Here is a 15,099-nt window from a genome sequence, read left to right on the forward strand (position 1 = left end):
GTTGTCTGATAGAAAACAATAATACTTCTTAATGATATTTATCTTGTTTTTATTTGTATAGTTGATGTTGAAGTAATCCAGAAGTAACAGAAAGTACTCAAATTACTTGGATTAGGTTACTGAAAACATTTTTTATCAGTTAAATAGTGACTGTATCAGATCAGGTCGGGCCCCTCCGAAGGGTCTTAAGATAGCGGCGCAGGATGTTTCATTATTTAATTTAGGATCTATGAGGCTGCAACAGTGTTTGACTTTGTAAGAACTTTTCTCCAGATTAGTTTTTGTTTCTTTTTCTCAACTTTAAGATCAAATCTCGGGAAAACACCTAAAAACACCAGAAGGCTGTTAACCAAAGTGGGGCCTGTGGGCCAAAATTGGTCCGCCACAAGGTTTGATTCAGGCTCTATTCTAGTAGAAAAATACATTAATAAATGAATAAATATTAGTTTGCTCTTTAAATATATAGGATCATTCATTATTAGCTGTTGCTGTTAGCTTTTGACCCACCATGAGGGGAAAGGTTTGTGCACCCCGCTGTAAACATTGAACACAAAATACCAGGAAAAGCTCATTAATTTAAAATAGTTGGTTAAATGAGTTAAAATAATTTGAATTTAAAGAAGTAAAGGACAGCACAGTGTTTAGTTCTGTTTGTTTTATTGGAGTTAGGGTTACAGTGAAGACCTTAACTTGAGGTAGAATCGTCCCCTAACTGCAGTTCATGTGTAAGATTAGGTTACCCTAAAGAAACCACCTCCTCCGTGGCGGTGGACAGGCGTCGCTCCGAGGGCCTCCGGGGGCTCAGTTTGGGAGGGAGCGCTGAGAAAGAGGGCCGCCCTCCTCCTGCTGACACCGATGGCAACATGAGTCCAGCTTTTATTTCCTAAACTGAGCGATGGGAGATGGGACTTTGATGTCCTGTCCCTTCTCCAGCTTCTTCTCACACTCAATCAGGTAGTTGACCCCATCGACCAACATCTGGACCAGCTCCACCTATAAAATACACCCAGCAGTTTATTCCTGCAGCACAACGGTGGCTCCGAGGGGCCAAAATCGTTGATAATTTGGAATATGCTGGGTTGATCCTCACCTCAGATTTGCCCAAACGGTCGTTGTTGGAAATGTCAAAGGTGTCTCCGGTGGCGGCTGTGTCCACTCCTCCTGTGCCTCTCTTCTGCAGCCGCAGGTTGTCGAGGATTTTGGAGAAACGAGGATCCTGCGGAAGGATTTTCAATCATTTGTAACTACAGAAAATGCTGCTTATTTATAAACTACAAGAGCACATATGCAAACGTTAATACTTGGCTTTGACTTTCAAGCAAGGGGCAACTTCTGTGGCTTTAAAATGAAGCCAAAGCAACAAAAACTGCAGTTCCTCAAACGGCCACTAGAGGCTGGCTCTATCCCCATAAGGCCTCATATTAAAATGCCCAAATTTACAGCAGCAATAAACCCGTTTACAGCCAGCTAACTTCCCCCTCGATGACAACTGTACGGGGGCTGTATTTGGTGCGTTAGTGAGTATTTGGGGCAACAGGACGGTGTATGTGGGACTGAGCCAACTACAGTGTGTGTGTTCATGGTGGCTCACTGAGGTGTTTTTAATTTAATTTAACTTAATTTTCTACATCAATGGAGCTCTATGGCACAGAGGAAGAAGATATATCAGGCTTTGATAAACACACAGATTTTGTTGATGAGAAAAATACAAAATATCACCAGAATTATTCCTTAAATTGTTCAGAACATCTGCAATTGCATAAAAAACTGTGTGTGTGTGTGTGTGTGTGTGTGTGTGTGTGTGCGTGTGTGTGTGTGCGTGTGTGTGTGTGTGTTACCTGGCTGAGTTTCGGCAGGCGTACGTGCACGCCCGCCCTGAGGCCGGTGCCCAGGTTGGAGGGGCATGTGAGGATGTAGCCCAGACGCTCATTCCACATGAACTCCCAGCCTCTCTCCTGGATCAGATGCTCCACCTGCGAGACATCACATGACCAGAAAAACCAGCTGGTGTATGAGAAACAAACGTTCATGACAAAGCACTTATATCCTACATCAATAGATCATCAGACTCCACTGCACCTGTTTGAGTCCATTGCAGAATCTCTCAAACACTCTCTTCATGTTGCCTCCTTTCTCCATGGAGATGACTCTGGTGTGGTCCTCCTCATTCACCCAGATGAGGAAGGTCTTCTCATTGTTGTGCCTGAGGAGAACCAGCTGATGGAACTAAATAAAAGAGCTCTCCAGGTAGAACTCTCTCTTTCATTACAGGAGATGACTCACGCTCATAAAGGACCTGATTCTGCAGACACTTTGATATTCATGCGACGAGTCTGTGCAGAATTAATCTGTGCAGCAGCGTTGTGAGAGACACATGCATTTGTAAAGGACAATACACACCAAATGGGGAAACAGAAATAATTTCCTGTTGGTATTTTTTTTTCCACACCCGCATGCGTCAAAGCCAGAGTAATAACTGAGTTCTTCTGCTGAGCTTCACCTGATGTAGAAAGATATATTAAAGATCCCCTCCAGACGTTAAAACACAGATACATATAGTTGCTTGGAGCAATAATGTGTGTCTGATATGAGGGTTTTCCCACAAAAAAAGGAAAATTTCCACATTAAAATCCTCAAAAAGCATCTACTCGTTTTACCTCATAAAAAATGAATCTATGAATAGTTTGCGGATGGCGTCACGTCACTTTGTTCATGTGGAGCAAACTGCAGATAGAAGGCAGGAAGCGATTATCTACATTCTCTACCTGCTCTTATCACGCTGTTTACAGTTGCTCAGATATATCCAACTGAGAAACCACAAGGGCAAACGAGCTATATGCAAATCTTTGCTGCTGGACACAAGATGTCTCCTGCTTCACTGTAAAGTCCATTCTCAGTGTGTGTGCACTGCTATAAGTTTCATACTGGACCAGAATCCAAACTAAAACCTCCTTCTAGTGTCAGACTGTACAGACATCATTCAAACACACACTGTGGGAACAAGAAGACTTCTGCCTGGAGGGGGACTTTAACTCTATCACGGATCAGGGTCGGAGGTCTAAATGGTCACACAGCAGACATGCAGGAGAGCTGAATGGACCCTACCAGATACCCCTGGCGTCTGGCCAGTCTCTGGCCATAAAGGCACATGTCAACAACGGAGAGACGGGCTTGTCAAACAAGAAGTGGTCCTGAAGGTGGGAGGGAGGGGTACAGGGAAGAAAAGAGAGGTGGAAGGAGGTCAAAGAGGAGTAGAAGCTTTGATAATCTGAGGAGAAACTACTGCTTCCTTTCCTTTAGTGGAGAGGAGAGAGGTTATTCACAGGCCGGGACTCTAGACTACGAGAGGGGAATGTGGTCAGTGTCCTGTGCAGCCAACGGATTTTAGTTTTTTTTAAATTTGGGAACAAAAAATGAAAAAACAACTGTTTTTTTGTTTTGTAAATAAAAAGGGAAAATGACTCCTACTGTTGATTTTTGTTTTCTAATTTCAAAACTAAAATCCGTTAGCCGTGACCTACACTGACCCAATATGTTGGTCTTTCATCACAGCGCTAACAGCATTGTGACAGGATCTCACTGAACTGCGTGGGCCTTACCAGATCCCCCTGGAGTCGGGCCAGTCTCGGGCCATGAAGGCCGAGGTGAGTAACGGAGACACAGGCTTGTCAAACAGGAAGTGATCCTTATGTGGCGCAGCGTGAAATAGTCACAACAGAGAGATCAATGAAAGTGTGTGCACGGGTTGGTCACTCATTAGCAGGTGGGACCAAGTCCAAGTTCGACACTTTTAAATCCTAAACAAGTCATAATGTTACTGACACGTAGTTTTTGTGCACAAATAAAATCATCTTTGGTATAATTTCTTCCAACTGGCGCTTCAACTTGACTGGATGCTGTCAGATTGGTTGAAACAAGATAAAGAGCTGATGTTCTGGAAATGAATAGTGTTAATGTTTTAGGAAAGGAAGGGAACTTATAAATCAATAAAAATTAAATGGATAAACATTAAGATTGTTGATGTGGCAGAATAAGACAACTTAGAGAACGCTGCACTGAAGCTACCTGATATTAGCAACCTTATATACCTTATATTGTCATTTGTCATATTAAACTCAGAGGTTTAGGATTAGTAAATAAAGCCAAATTAATTGTCCATTTTTCATTGAATCGCCTGTTTTTATTATCGACCTTTCGACGTCTGCTGTCCTCACTCAGCTTTCAGTGTGAGGCTAATATGCAGCTTCTAAAGTAATATGCAAGAGACATTATTGAACATTTACCAAATGCTATCAACAATCCCAGAGATTCACAGTGTGAATGATGGTGGGAACCACCGACCTACAGCACAGTTGACAGCTCAGAGAAATATTTAAGATTCCCAAATTATGACTTTGAGAAACAAAACATGATTCCTCAAATCTCAAAGAAGTATATGTAAAGTGAGTTATTTTCTATGTATGAGGCCGAATGAAACTCACATCAATGAGCTGCTGCTGCTCCTTGTCCGTCATGTCTCCCAGGCTGTAGTAGCGTCCGGCCAGGTCTCCCTTCAGGCCGGCCAGGGCCGTCACCACCACCCGCTCCACCTCACGGCGCTCGGCCCTCGAACAGGCCGGGGGGAGGCTCAGGCCACGGATGCTGCGGCCGGTACGGACACGGGACGAAAGGACGTACTTGTCATCAAACATGGCGTTGGTTATCTGGAGGAAGAGGAAGAGGAGGAGGAAGATACAGAGACAGAGAGAACATATTGGTTAATACATGAAGCAGCAGCAGATGGTGGAGGGGGGGTGTTAGGGTGTTAGAGACCTTGGAGGCATCCAGGTCAGTGGGGTGTGTCATGGTTCTGGGGTCGTAGCCGTTGTGCCTGTCCTTGATGACGGGGTCAAACAGTTCAGCAAACACCTGCAGGGAACAGAAGGCGCAGTGTTAAAGGACCATTGTGAAGGACCAGGATTATGTCACTATGAGCCGCCTTATTGCAGAATTCCACATCCACAAATCCAAATCTTCCAATTATAAACCAAAGAGAAATCTAAACATTTCCATTTTTATAAACTCAGATCTTCTCTTATCTGGATTCTGGCAGCTGGACAGTCAGAGGATACTTTAATATAAAGTAAAAGAGATAGAAAAGAGAAACATAAAGAAACAAACTGGGCCCTCTCTTACCTCGTAGCTCTCCTCATCACCAGCCACACAGCCCACGGTCTTGATGAAAGGATGCCCGGGGTTGTCGACTCCAGTCTGGATGCACTGGTCCAGGGTCCAGTTGTTGGGGGTGAGCCTGTCCCTCAGTTTGGCATAAATGGCTGGAGTCAGACATGAGGCCATGCAGTTGTTGTGTTTCCTCAGGTCAGGGAAGTCGGAGCTGCGGGAGAGGAAGAACTGGGGTTGCTGGGTGTGGTCACAAAGTAGAAACAGCTATATTTGTCCAAAATGGTAAAAAGTTACTTGTTTTTGTGGATTTTATTCCTTCTTATCATTATCATTTATCATTGAAAGGAAAAGGAAATAAAACCACGTTTTTGGGACACATCCACTGTCACTGGTCGTTACTCTGCTTATATTTAAAGAGAGGTAGTAGTAAAGACGAGAAGGTGAGAGAGAGTGAGTCAAAGGTAACGCAGATGAAACCCGAGAGCGTCAGAGATACCGCGGGACGGTGCCAGTGTGGCTGCTGTGACCTCCTGTGCTCTTTCATACTCTCAGAGGTTCACTAACTCACTAACGCTGTACACTTTCTGTCTGTCGGGCTCACAGAGTGTCCCAGCTCCTGCACTCGTGTCTCCTGTCGCTGGAAACACAAAGCAATGAGTCATTCTTCTGAAATGTGGCAGTGAGGTGGAGCACGTAGTCGGTTCCTGTGTTGGTGAGGAAGATAATTATAGAGCTCGGACCGTTCACTGACTCATCAAGGTCATCCATCCACTGCACTTACAATAAACGCTGAGAAAGGACCTCTTTCCACAGTCTACATATTCCTTCCTTATTCTTCATGAACTCAGAAGTACAAATTCAATATACTTCAATACACTTGTCTCTTACTTTTCACATTACAATATTTCATGTATCTCCAAATTTGGAGATTTTAAAGTGAATGTTTGTGATAAACTGAAGTAAAACTGCAACAATTAGTCAATCAATCGATTAGTGGTCAACTATGAAGTTAATATTTTTAAATGGGCTGAGAAAATCCTAATTTTTAAAGGACCAGTGTGTAGGATTTAGTGGCAACTAGTGGTGAAGCTGCAGATTGCAACTAACTGAACACCCCTCGTATCACTTGTATTTGACGATCTGAGAATAAGAAATGTGTGGGAGAAACTACAGTGGCTGCGAAACTCGTGAAAGCCCATCTTCTCTCTGATGGTCTCTTTGTGGTACGTTTAGGTAACGGATCTGAACTGATTGATGTCTTACCTGGGAGGATAGAGCTTTTTCTTCATCTCAGCAGCCAGGGAGCCGTTTTCGCTCAACAAGAAGCCGGTCGCCATCGTTCCTGCACCCAGACTGGCCAACAGCACAGCCGTGTTGCGGCCGGAGATCAGACGCGTGAAAGAGCTCGCCATCTTTCTGCTAGTTTGTAAATCTCTGTCAGAAGCAAAAGAGCTGGAGAGGAAGAGAAAAGACAGTTTTAGTCGTGTTGATGAGGTTAAACACACAGAATACACTTGAATGAATCGTTCACTACATCCTGACAGTAGAACATGAGACAGATAAGCAGGTTCCTCTGGCTCCTCTGGGTGCTCCTGATGGGATTGATGGGAATCCAACGGGCCGAACAGAAACAACCAATTAAAGCCAAGAAAGATAGCTGATTGTTGAGTCTCATTCCCAAATTAACTCCCTAACTATCGTAAAGGTTAGCTACGGTATTTTACCAGCTAGTAGTCCTGGTAGTCCTAGTTACTTTCTGGTGTCACCAGGCATCTTATGTTCAATAACTTCCGGCATTTTTAATTTCTTCACCAACAAGGTTTTGTTTCTGCAGCAGCAGGATTACAAAAAAAAAAAACTACTAAAAAAAGAAAAAAGTGATTGTTGTTGGCCTCAGCGGAGGTCTGTGCTCTCCGACTGCCGTTCTAGTTGCTGTATGAGTTTATTAAATGGGAATCAGAGCCTTTTTTCCATCACATTTAACTTCTATAAATGTTCAATTCCTGCATTTGTGCTCAGTTCTTCACACTTGCTTTGACGTCCCACATGCACCTTTGTTTAATACAGTAACGAGCTTAGAGCAGGAGGGGCCGTGGCAGATGCTCTTAGCCTCTTAGCATTATCAGAGTCTCCCACCCACAGGATGGCAGGTTTCATTTGTCCACTAATGCTTCAGTAATGAACAGGTACCCAAAGAAGTCCGTCTTAAGCTCACAGGAAAGAGTGGGACTGCAGACAGCTCTAATGCACAGAGAGAAATCTGTCTGTAGTTTCCAGACGTTGCCATTCATTATTGTTTAAATGGATTTAAAATGTTAAAATATAAAACCTGAATGTGAGAGGAAGGTCATATTCTAGCTTGTCCTTCACAGAGGGAGGAAAGTATCTTAATATAGAGGGAAGCTGTGAGGACATCAGGACTCCTACTGTTAATCCTGGAAAGATGGCCGATCAGTCGCCTGCACCAAATCCATTCACCCAATAAGTCAGAAGGTTTTTATCTACTGAATTTACCCCACTGATCCTTTTTTCCACTCACTGTGCGGAGGGGAAAGTCTGTGAGCTCGTTGGGTCACTGGAAATATTATTTATAGATCTTTGGAGGGCAGTTGTGCTGCCAGGATCCAGTGCCAAGATACAGGCAAAACTTCTCTGGCTGACAACGCAGTGACATTCTGGACCAGTCACAAGACCAGATCCTCGTGAGGCCACGTTAGCAGGGCAGAGGGATGGAAAGGCAGGTGGAGAACACGGATCAGCGGATGTAAGGATAAAAATCAGGTGAGAGTTCAAGCAGCAATGATGGGAATGCAATATTTCTCAGGAGGAAGGAAAAGTTCAGACAAAATTAGAAATCAATAGACATCCGAGGAATTCTGTGCTCCGGCCTACTAAAGCCTCCACTGCTAACTGACACTGGATCACATGGTCTTATGGTCGGGATTACATCAAAACCACTACTGACCCGGGGATCAGCCTCCTCCTCCTTCTCCTACTCATCCTCCTCCTTCTCCCCTGACCAATGTGACCTTTTAACTCCGAGGGAGTACGTGTAAGAGCAGCTCGCCCTCACCAGAGGACGAAGGACAGTTAACGCCTCCTCAGGTATTTCAGATTAAACATTTAGGAAAGATTTTAAAATACATATATAAATGTTTTCATGCAAAATGCACAAAAAAAACTGCAAAGATTTCTTTTAGATCAAATTCATAAATAAAGTTATAATCACTATTAATCTTTTCTTTTGTTTGCTCAGCTACAATCACAGTAAAGTCATCATCACACCCTTCCTCTAGCGTCCATCCACCTCTTCTGTTAGACACTTGACTTTTAAAGCATGCACTCACTGATAATCCCCCTCAGATTCACTATAAATGTCAAAAAACATGCAAAAAAAACATGATATCAAGCTGGGGTCTTCTTTTAGAAACACTCTACGAATGATTTCACAAACAGTTTGAGACGTACGTACAAACACTGGAAGCCTTTCTACGAGAGAAATAGGAAGAAGAAGGTACAGTACCTGTAGAAAAGCTGCTCTGCCTTCTCGCCAAAGGTCTCTGAGCTTTTCACTCTCCTCTCCCGGGGGGGGGCTCCTCCCCCTCATGTGGGATTAAAAACTGGAGGCCAATCATAAGTTCAGAAAGAAACCTTTGTAAACCAATGGAGGGCCTCCAACATGAGCTACAACAGCACCGACCGCTCACGCTGAGCCATGATTAACCATGACCACCGGGGGTCCGATATCACTGTCCAGTTTGACCTTGATATTTACAACTGCAGCCACACACACACACACACACACACACACACACACACACACACACACACACACACACACACACACACACACACGCACACACACGCACACACGCTTTCTTCCTGATACTCTACTTCTCACACACTCTGACCCTGAGAACTCCTCATACAGAGCGTTAACAAAACAGATACAAATAGAAATGAAGAAAATACTTGAAACAAACAAAGAGGTTGTACAGAAGAAAACAGCTGAATTTTAATTATATATATATATATATACACACAATAGCTTCAAGGGGACAGTCTTCAACCTGTGTGTCTGAGCGTGTTCATAAGTGTTCTGTGCAACCACCAACGTCTCGCTAGTGTTTCTGTATTCGGTTGTTTCTTCTTCTGTAAGAGACCTTTTCCACAGCAGACATTTTGACATGAAATAGTAGCTATTCTGCATGTTGGCTCACTGGAAAAGGTTAAAAACTCAGGTTAAAGGTTAAAACACCCTGTGCCTCAGCTCTGTATATGATGCAGCCCCAAGCACAGATAGGAAGCAGAGATGACAAATGATCCGTAGTTATTAATATGGAAGACATTCAGCAAGATGTAACCTGAACCTGTTCAGCTGTTTTATACTAAAATCGAGCATCAGCATTGTCATTAGCTTAAAATCATGTGTAAACAGTAAACTCAAGACCTGAAGAGCTCCAGAGATACAGCTCTCCAGGCAATGTCTGTTTTTCCATTATAATTTATCATTTCAGGCGTGGCGATGCTGGGAATGGGAAAATGGCGTGAAGTCGACACGTGGTGGCACATCCATGGTCGATGTGGGGTTGTACACAGAAAATAAAGCCGTCTATTTTAGCCTCAACTCTGTTTATCCTGAATGGAACAGAACTTTAATTATGTATTATAATGTTTACCCTACTATTTCATGTTAAAATGACTGCTGTGAAAAAGGTCTGTGTATTATCTTGATTAGCTTATTTATTAGCTTTTAGCTGGACCCGCTTCTCAACCACAGATTTGTATCACGTTAACGGTCCAAACTGACGCAGGATACACGAGGAAACCATCACACAAACGCGTGGTTAACAACAAGTATATCTCCGGTCTTATGCGTATGTGTTAAAGATGTGTGTTGAGCTCTGGGGGCCAACCACTGCCTCCCTCTACCTGCCATAAAAACACTTATAATACATTATGATTCACATTGTTTTGTTTTTATTGTGTGTAAATATCTGTACAGCACACAGAGAAACGTATGGAAAAATACATCAAAACTGGAATTTCAAAGTAATGTAAGAAAACAAGGGTTTTACAAACTAAAGCACGGAAGCCTTTTCTTCAGATTCCTCACGTAGAACTGAAACTAATGAAACAGTCGGATAACGGTAACCTAACAGAGGGGACATCATGCTATAGTCATGCTATGGAAAAGTTTAGAGTCTATTGACATTCTTTACAAAGCAATAGTGCAAATATATTACCACTAATACAGTCAACAAGCTTTAAAACATGATTAAATAATCACATTGACGAGGAACTAATAATAATAATATTAATAATAACAACAGTGACACACGTAAAAGAAGTTTAACTGTCGGGTTCGGTAGCTCGTAAGAAACCTTTCAGGCCGATTCTCTTGAGAAAAGAGCAGAAATTAGATTATTGTGTACAAAATGAATATTACAAAACTGAAAAAGACTCTTCTGATTGTCAAGAAAGATGAATATCTTAAATTTGCGATGTGCACATTGTCAGATTTGTGCAGATTGTGTGTAAACTACAAAGATTACAGCGACCGCATGAACCGCTAGTGTTAACAGAGTGACAGATAGAAAACTACATGGAGCTTGAGCAGACGTCACCTGTGAGCATCAACAACCACCGACGGACAGGTGAGTCAGTATTAAGGTAGATTAAATGTAACTGTGCTCCAGCGGTTTGTGACACACACACATCGTACACAGGAGCTGAACCCCGCCAGAGGCTCCAAAATGCTTCAGGTTCACTGTGTGGAAACTGGTTGTGGTCATTTGATTCATTGATATTGTGTTTGGGAATATCAGAATCAATATTAACTGTCATGATAAGATACTAAAAGACGTCTTTGGGTTAAAACAGGGACGCATTACATTCAGTACAAATAACTCTTTGTATTCAATGCAGCGCTGCCCCCTAACAGTCGAGTAAATCAGTGGTTACCAACCCTTTTTTCTATCATTTATTAAACTGACGACCCCTTAAGTGACATATTTTATGGATATTTCAAATTATATACAAAACTGTACAATTAACCCAAACAGTGAACTCAGTAACTGCAAGAAATTTGTGTAAATTGAGTGATTTGGATGAATTTTGAGCTGATTATTTCCTGTTTGGGGAACTTTTCTGTCTATATTATATATTTATTATCATTTTTAAACAATCATACAAACATAAAAGGCTTCTTTTTGGACACATTCAGTGTTTTCTTGTCCCTGACACTTGGACATTGTTCTATTAGACAATTTACATTTCTTAACAGAAGTGAATCAACTGTGAAAAAGTTTTCTTAAACCCTTTAAAATCAAGACCCCTCATGAAGCTTAGGCGACCCCTAATGGGGGTCCACACCACCAGGTTGGGAACCACTGGAGTAAGCAGCTTGTGTATTCCTATATTAATTTGGAAACCACCACACAGCAAACCTCAGGGCTCATTTCAGCCTCCGGGGGACCGCAGCCAGGTTAGTCCGACCGTCATCGTACAAATAATGTAAAACTCATCTGACGTTGGTGTGCGAGACTACGGAGGCAGATTGTTTGGTATTTACAGTGTGATAGCAGCAACTGGTTACCTTACAGTAGAGCTAACATGGTTGTATCTACAGTCATAACTGTACGATTGTATGGCAGAGTTGTGTTTGTTATACAGTTCATTGTGCTTTACTAAATATACACATCAGATATTCATTCAAAGGCACGTTGTCTCCTGAGTTTCCTGAGCACAATAACCGGCGGCGTCCTGTGGAACAACCCCTGCTTTATTAAGAAAGAATCTCAAGTTGTGGTAATTCGTGATCGATACTGTAAGACGGCAAAATATGTATATGTGTGTGTGTGTGTGTGTGTGTGTGTGTGTGTGGTGTGTGTATTAGTTGTTATTAGCCAGGTGGTACTCTGGGTTCAATCTTCAGTGAGAGCTCATAGAGGGTATCTTCATCCATCACTAGTGTCTTATCCAGCAGGAACTGAGTCACCTGGAGGGGGGGAGGACAGAGAGGACACTAACATTTAAAAACTTTTTATTGAATGAATCATTTAGTGGTAAAAGGCACAGGTAGGGACACACCTTGGGTTGGTGCTCTATCCTGTAAGGTGCTTGCTGGAACTGACGAATCTCCCGGATAATATGTGAAATCTGAGAGAGCAGAGAGAGAGTTAATATAGACAACTGTGTTTTATGTGGTTTTTTTGTATTCTGTTTACTTTTTTTTAGCATCCACTTTAAACACTATGATTAGCTGTTTTCAGCCTGTCTGTGTTGACAGTATCTGTGCCAATCAAATAAACCAGAAATAAATAACTGGTTGCTCGCCAAGCCCTGATTCCCTTACTTTACTACGGCACCTGCATAATCCAAGAAGGCTGCTTCGTGCGTCAACTAAATAGAAAACTGTACTAATATTCAGTTTTTTTAGCACTTCTGTGTCAGAAACACATCACTAAACAACTTCATTTCCAGCTCTGACTTCACACTTCGAGGTCAATTTTGTGTAGACTTAGTTATAGCTGTAAGTACAATAAGGTTATTTGGATGCTTAACATACATATTCTTTATTTATTATTATAAATAAAGCTTATTATATTCTAGAAAGCTAGTGGTTTAATCAATTCCTTATACACTGTACTATGTGTTTTTGGTTTTGTAAAGGTTTTTGTTGAGTGGAGGGCTCAAGCGAACAGAGAGCTTAATAAGGACGATAAAAGAACGGGAGCGGGGAGAGAGTAAATCTTTACCATCCTCATCTTGGAGAAGTTCACCAGACCCTCCTCCGTGAAGTTGGGTGTTCCCTCCTCAATGAAAGCCAGGTCAGTGAGGTACATGCCCAGGTACGGGACACATGGAGGGTTACAGCTACACACACACAAACATTAGACAGTTTTTACTGACTGGATTTAAACACTTTACCACTATATTTTTCTCTGGTAATCTGCAGTTTTTACTTTTTCAGTGTCTCTCTGAGATTCTTGAACCTTCCTTCAGATGACACCGTCTTCTGCAGCCTGTCCATGAGCGCCTTTGTCTGAAAAATACACAAAGAAACATCATCAGAAAGGTTCTGTGTGGAGAATAGTTTAAATAAATGTATTCCTATGGAAAAACAATAGTAGAAACATAATGCATTCATTCATAAAATAAAAAGTTTGCTCTGTTTTTCTGAATTATCAAGATTTTAAAAAACTGAAAACACCAAAAAATAATAATGTTTACACCTCAGCTGTGTGCACGGGCCCCACCTCCCTCCCTCTGGTTCTCCAGCAGACTACAAGGGGCACAAACGTCTATCAGATGCAGCTGTAAGTGTGTAAAACTGCACAGGTTATACGGGGCCCGCTGGTGCTGACTGGAGAGCCAGGGTTAGGGGCTTTGGTTCAGGCTTAGGCAGCTGAGATCCCTGCCTGGGCCCACTGGAAGATGCTTGAGGCTGGTTAAGGGATTTGGGTTGAACTCGCTGGAGGTATCTCGTTAATTCAGAAAAACTGGGCAAACATTTCTCCAGCGACTGCGTTAAGCTTCCGTAGACTCCGACCTGTTTGCAGACTTTCGCCCAGGTCTTCTTCAGCCTGAAGATGGCGCTGCGGTTCAGAGCAGAGGTGATCTCCAGCACGCCGTTGTAGTTGTTGAGGCAGCGACAGATATCAGCCACTGCGAGCCACTTCTCTATGGAGCTGGCCCTGGAGCCCACATCAGTGTGGGTCATTATCTGCGACGCCACCAGGTTACTCATCTGTGGTCAGAGGACGCAGTTAGTGCTTTATTAAGTACACCTAATGCTAACTAATGGAGCCTAATAATGTTCAGTTTATACTGAAGCAGCTTCAGCACAGACCGATACAAGGTCAACACAGGTTAAAGCAAATAAGTTATATATTATTATAGACTATAAATACATGTGTACACACAGAGTAATTCTACTGCCCCACTGCCGTGGATAATCTATAAACAAATAATACTGTTTAGTCTCACGTCATTGAAATGCTGGCTGGTCTTCATGATGTACGGAGTCCTCTCTGACTTGTCGACCTTCATCCAGCCCTGACCGAGGAACTCCCTGCAGGATCAGAGACATTCAGCGTCATCAGAATCAGCTTTACTGGTGCGTACGTACCTTTTATATACAGTTAATGGTACGTACACATTCAAGCAATGTGCTGCATGTTTCTCTGAACAATGTGAACAATGTGTGCAGGAGGATAGAACAAAGCTGAACAGTGTTTACCCTTTAGTGGAAATATAATATTACCTTTTTTATATATATTTTCTGATAAGTTGAGGTTTTGTTGTGGTTCAAGCATAAAGTTTGGTAAATTTAAGGACAAACATACAGTATATGTGATTTTCAACCTCAGTATCCAAACATAAACATAAAATACCAGCTAGAAAAGTCTGTATGAAAAGCTATCTTTATTTATATTATATTATGTATTTTTAAATGTTTCATCAATTATACAGACTTTTTATTTTATTAATTTTGTGTTTTCTTCTCATTGCTCCATCAGCTCTTTGGTTGTTGTATCTTTTCTAACACAGCACAAGGCTGTTTATCAGAGACTGAAGCTCTGGGAATATAACTTGTGTTCAGATCTTCAAAGTTCACATCTTAAGTAATAATAACAACATAATTTTAAGTTTTCTTTACAGAAATGAACAAAATGCTGGGATATAGGCCAACTGCCAAAATCAGGAAGGCCTCACAACCCCCTGTGAAGCTTTGGCGACCCCTAGTGGGGGGCCTGGGAACCACTGCTACAACAACTGACCACAGTATTTGTTTCCTCAATAATTAGTAATAAGTACTCACTCGTAGGGAATGCTCCTGAACACGATGTGATCCAGCAGTGTGATCTGCTCTGCCAGCTCCATCGCAGAGAGAGAATCAAAACACTCCACCTTCGGACTCTCCGCCTGGAA

At 42.2% G+C, this 15,099-nt stretch overlaps 2 protein-coding genes across 4 annotated transcripts in view; both read right to left on the reverse strand.

Moving 5' to 3' along the window:
• Positions 1–640: 640 nt before the first annotated feature.
• ckmt2a (creatine kinase, mitochondrial 2a (sarcomeric)) lies at positions 641–8,833 on the reverse strand. 2 transcript variants are annotated; one of them, XM_051412425.1, is made up of 10 exons: positions 8,687–8,833; positions 6,427–6,615; positions 5,176–5,374; positions 4,813–4,908; positions 4,482–4,703; positions 3,106–3,191; positions 2,080–2,203; positions 1,839–1,973; positions 1,091–1,216; positions 641–993 (listed from the first exon to the last, which is right to left on the reverse strand). In XM_051412425.1, the coding sequence occupies exons 2-10, from the start codon at positions 6,573–6,575 to the stop codon at positions 877–879; spliced, it is 1,254 nt and encodes a 417-aa protein (XP_051268385.1). In that variant the 5' UTR covers positions 6,576–6,615; positions 8,687–8,833; the 3' UTR covers positions 641–876. The 2 variants fall into 2 exon arrangements, with proteins under 2 accessions (XP_051268385.1, XP_051268384.1); XM_051412424.1 differs by lacking the exons at positions 3,106–3,191; positions 8,687–8,833 and adding an exon at positions 3,600–3,685.
• Positions 8,834–10,126: 1,293 nt separating this feature from the next.
• The window catches only part of rasgrf2a (Ras protein-specific guanine nucleotide-releasing factor 2a), a 40,183-nt gene continuing 35,210 nt past the window's right edge, over positions 10,127–15,099 (reverse strand). For both annotated transcript variants that reach the window (XM_051412408.1, XM_051412406.1), the window contains 7 exons: positions 14,990–15,093; positions 14,155–14,239; positions 13,718–13,915; positions 13,131–13,210; positions 12,924–13,041; positions 12,256–12,324; positions 10,127–12,163 (listed from right to left, as the gene is read on the reverse strand). In XM_051412408.1, the coding sequence (XP_051268368.1) occupies positions 12,068–12,163; positions 12,256–12,324; positions 12,924–13,041; positions 13,131–13,210; positions 13,718–13,915; positions 14,155–14,239; positions 14,990–15,093 (750 nt within the window). In that variant the 3' untranslated portion in view covers positions 10,127–12,067. The remainder of the gene's footprint in view (positions 12,164–12,255; positions 12,325–12,923; positions 13,042–13,130; positions 13,211–13,717; positions 13,916–14,154; positions 14,240–14,989; positions 15,094–15,099) is intronic.

This window comes from Dicentrarchus labrax, unplaced genomic scaffold (assembly GCF_905237075.1).
Source record: "Dicentrarchus labrax unplaced genomic scaffold, dlabrax2021, whole genome shotgun sequence".
In the NCBI taxonomy this organism is placed as follows: domain Eukaryota; kingdom Metazoa; phylum Chordata; class Actinopteri; family Moronidae; genus Dicentrarchus; species Dicentrarchus labrax.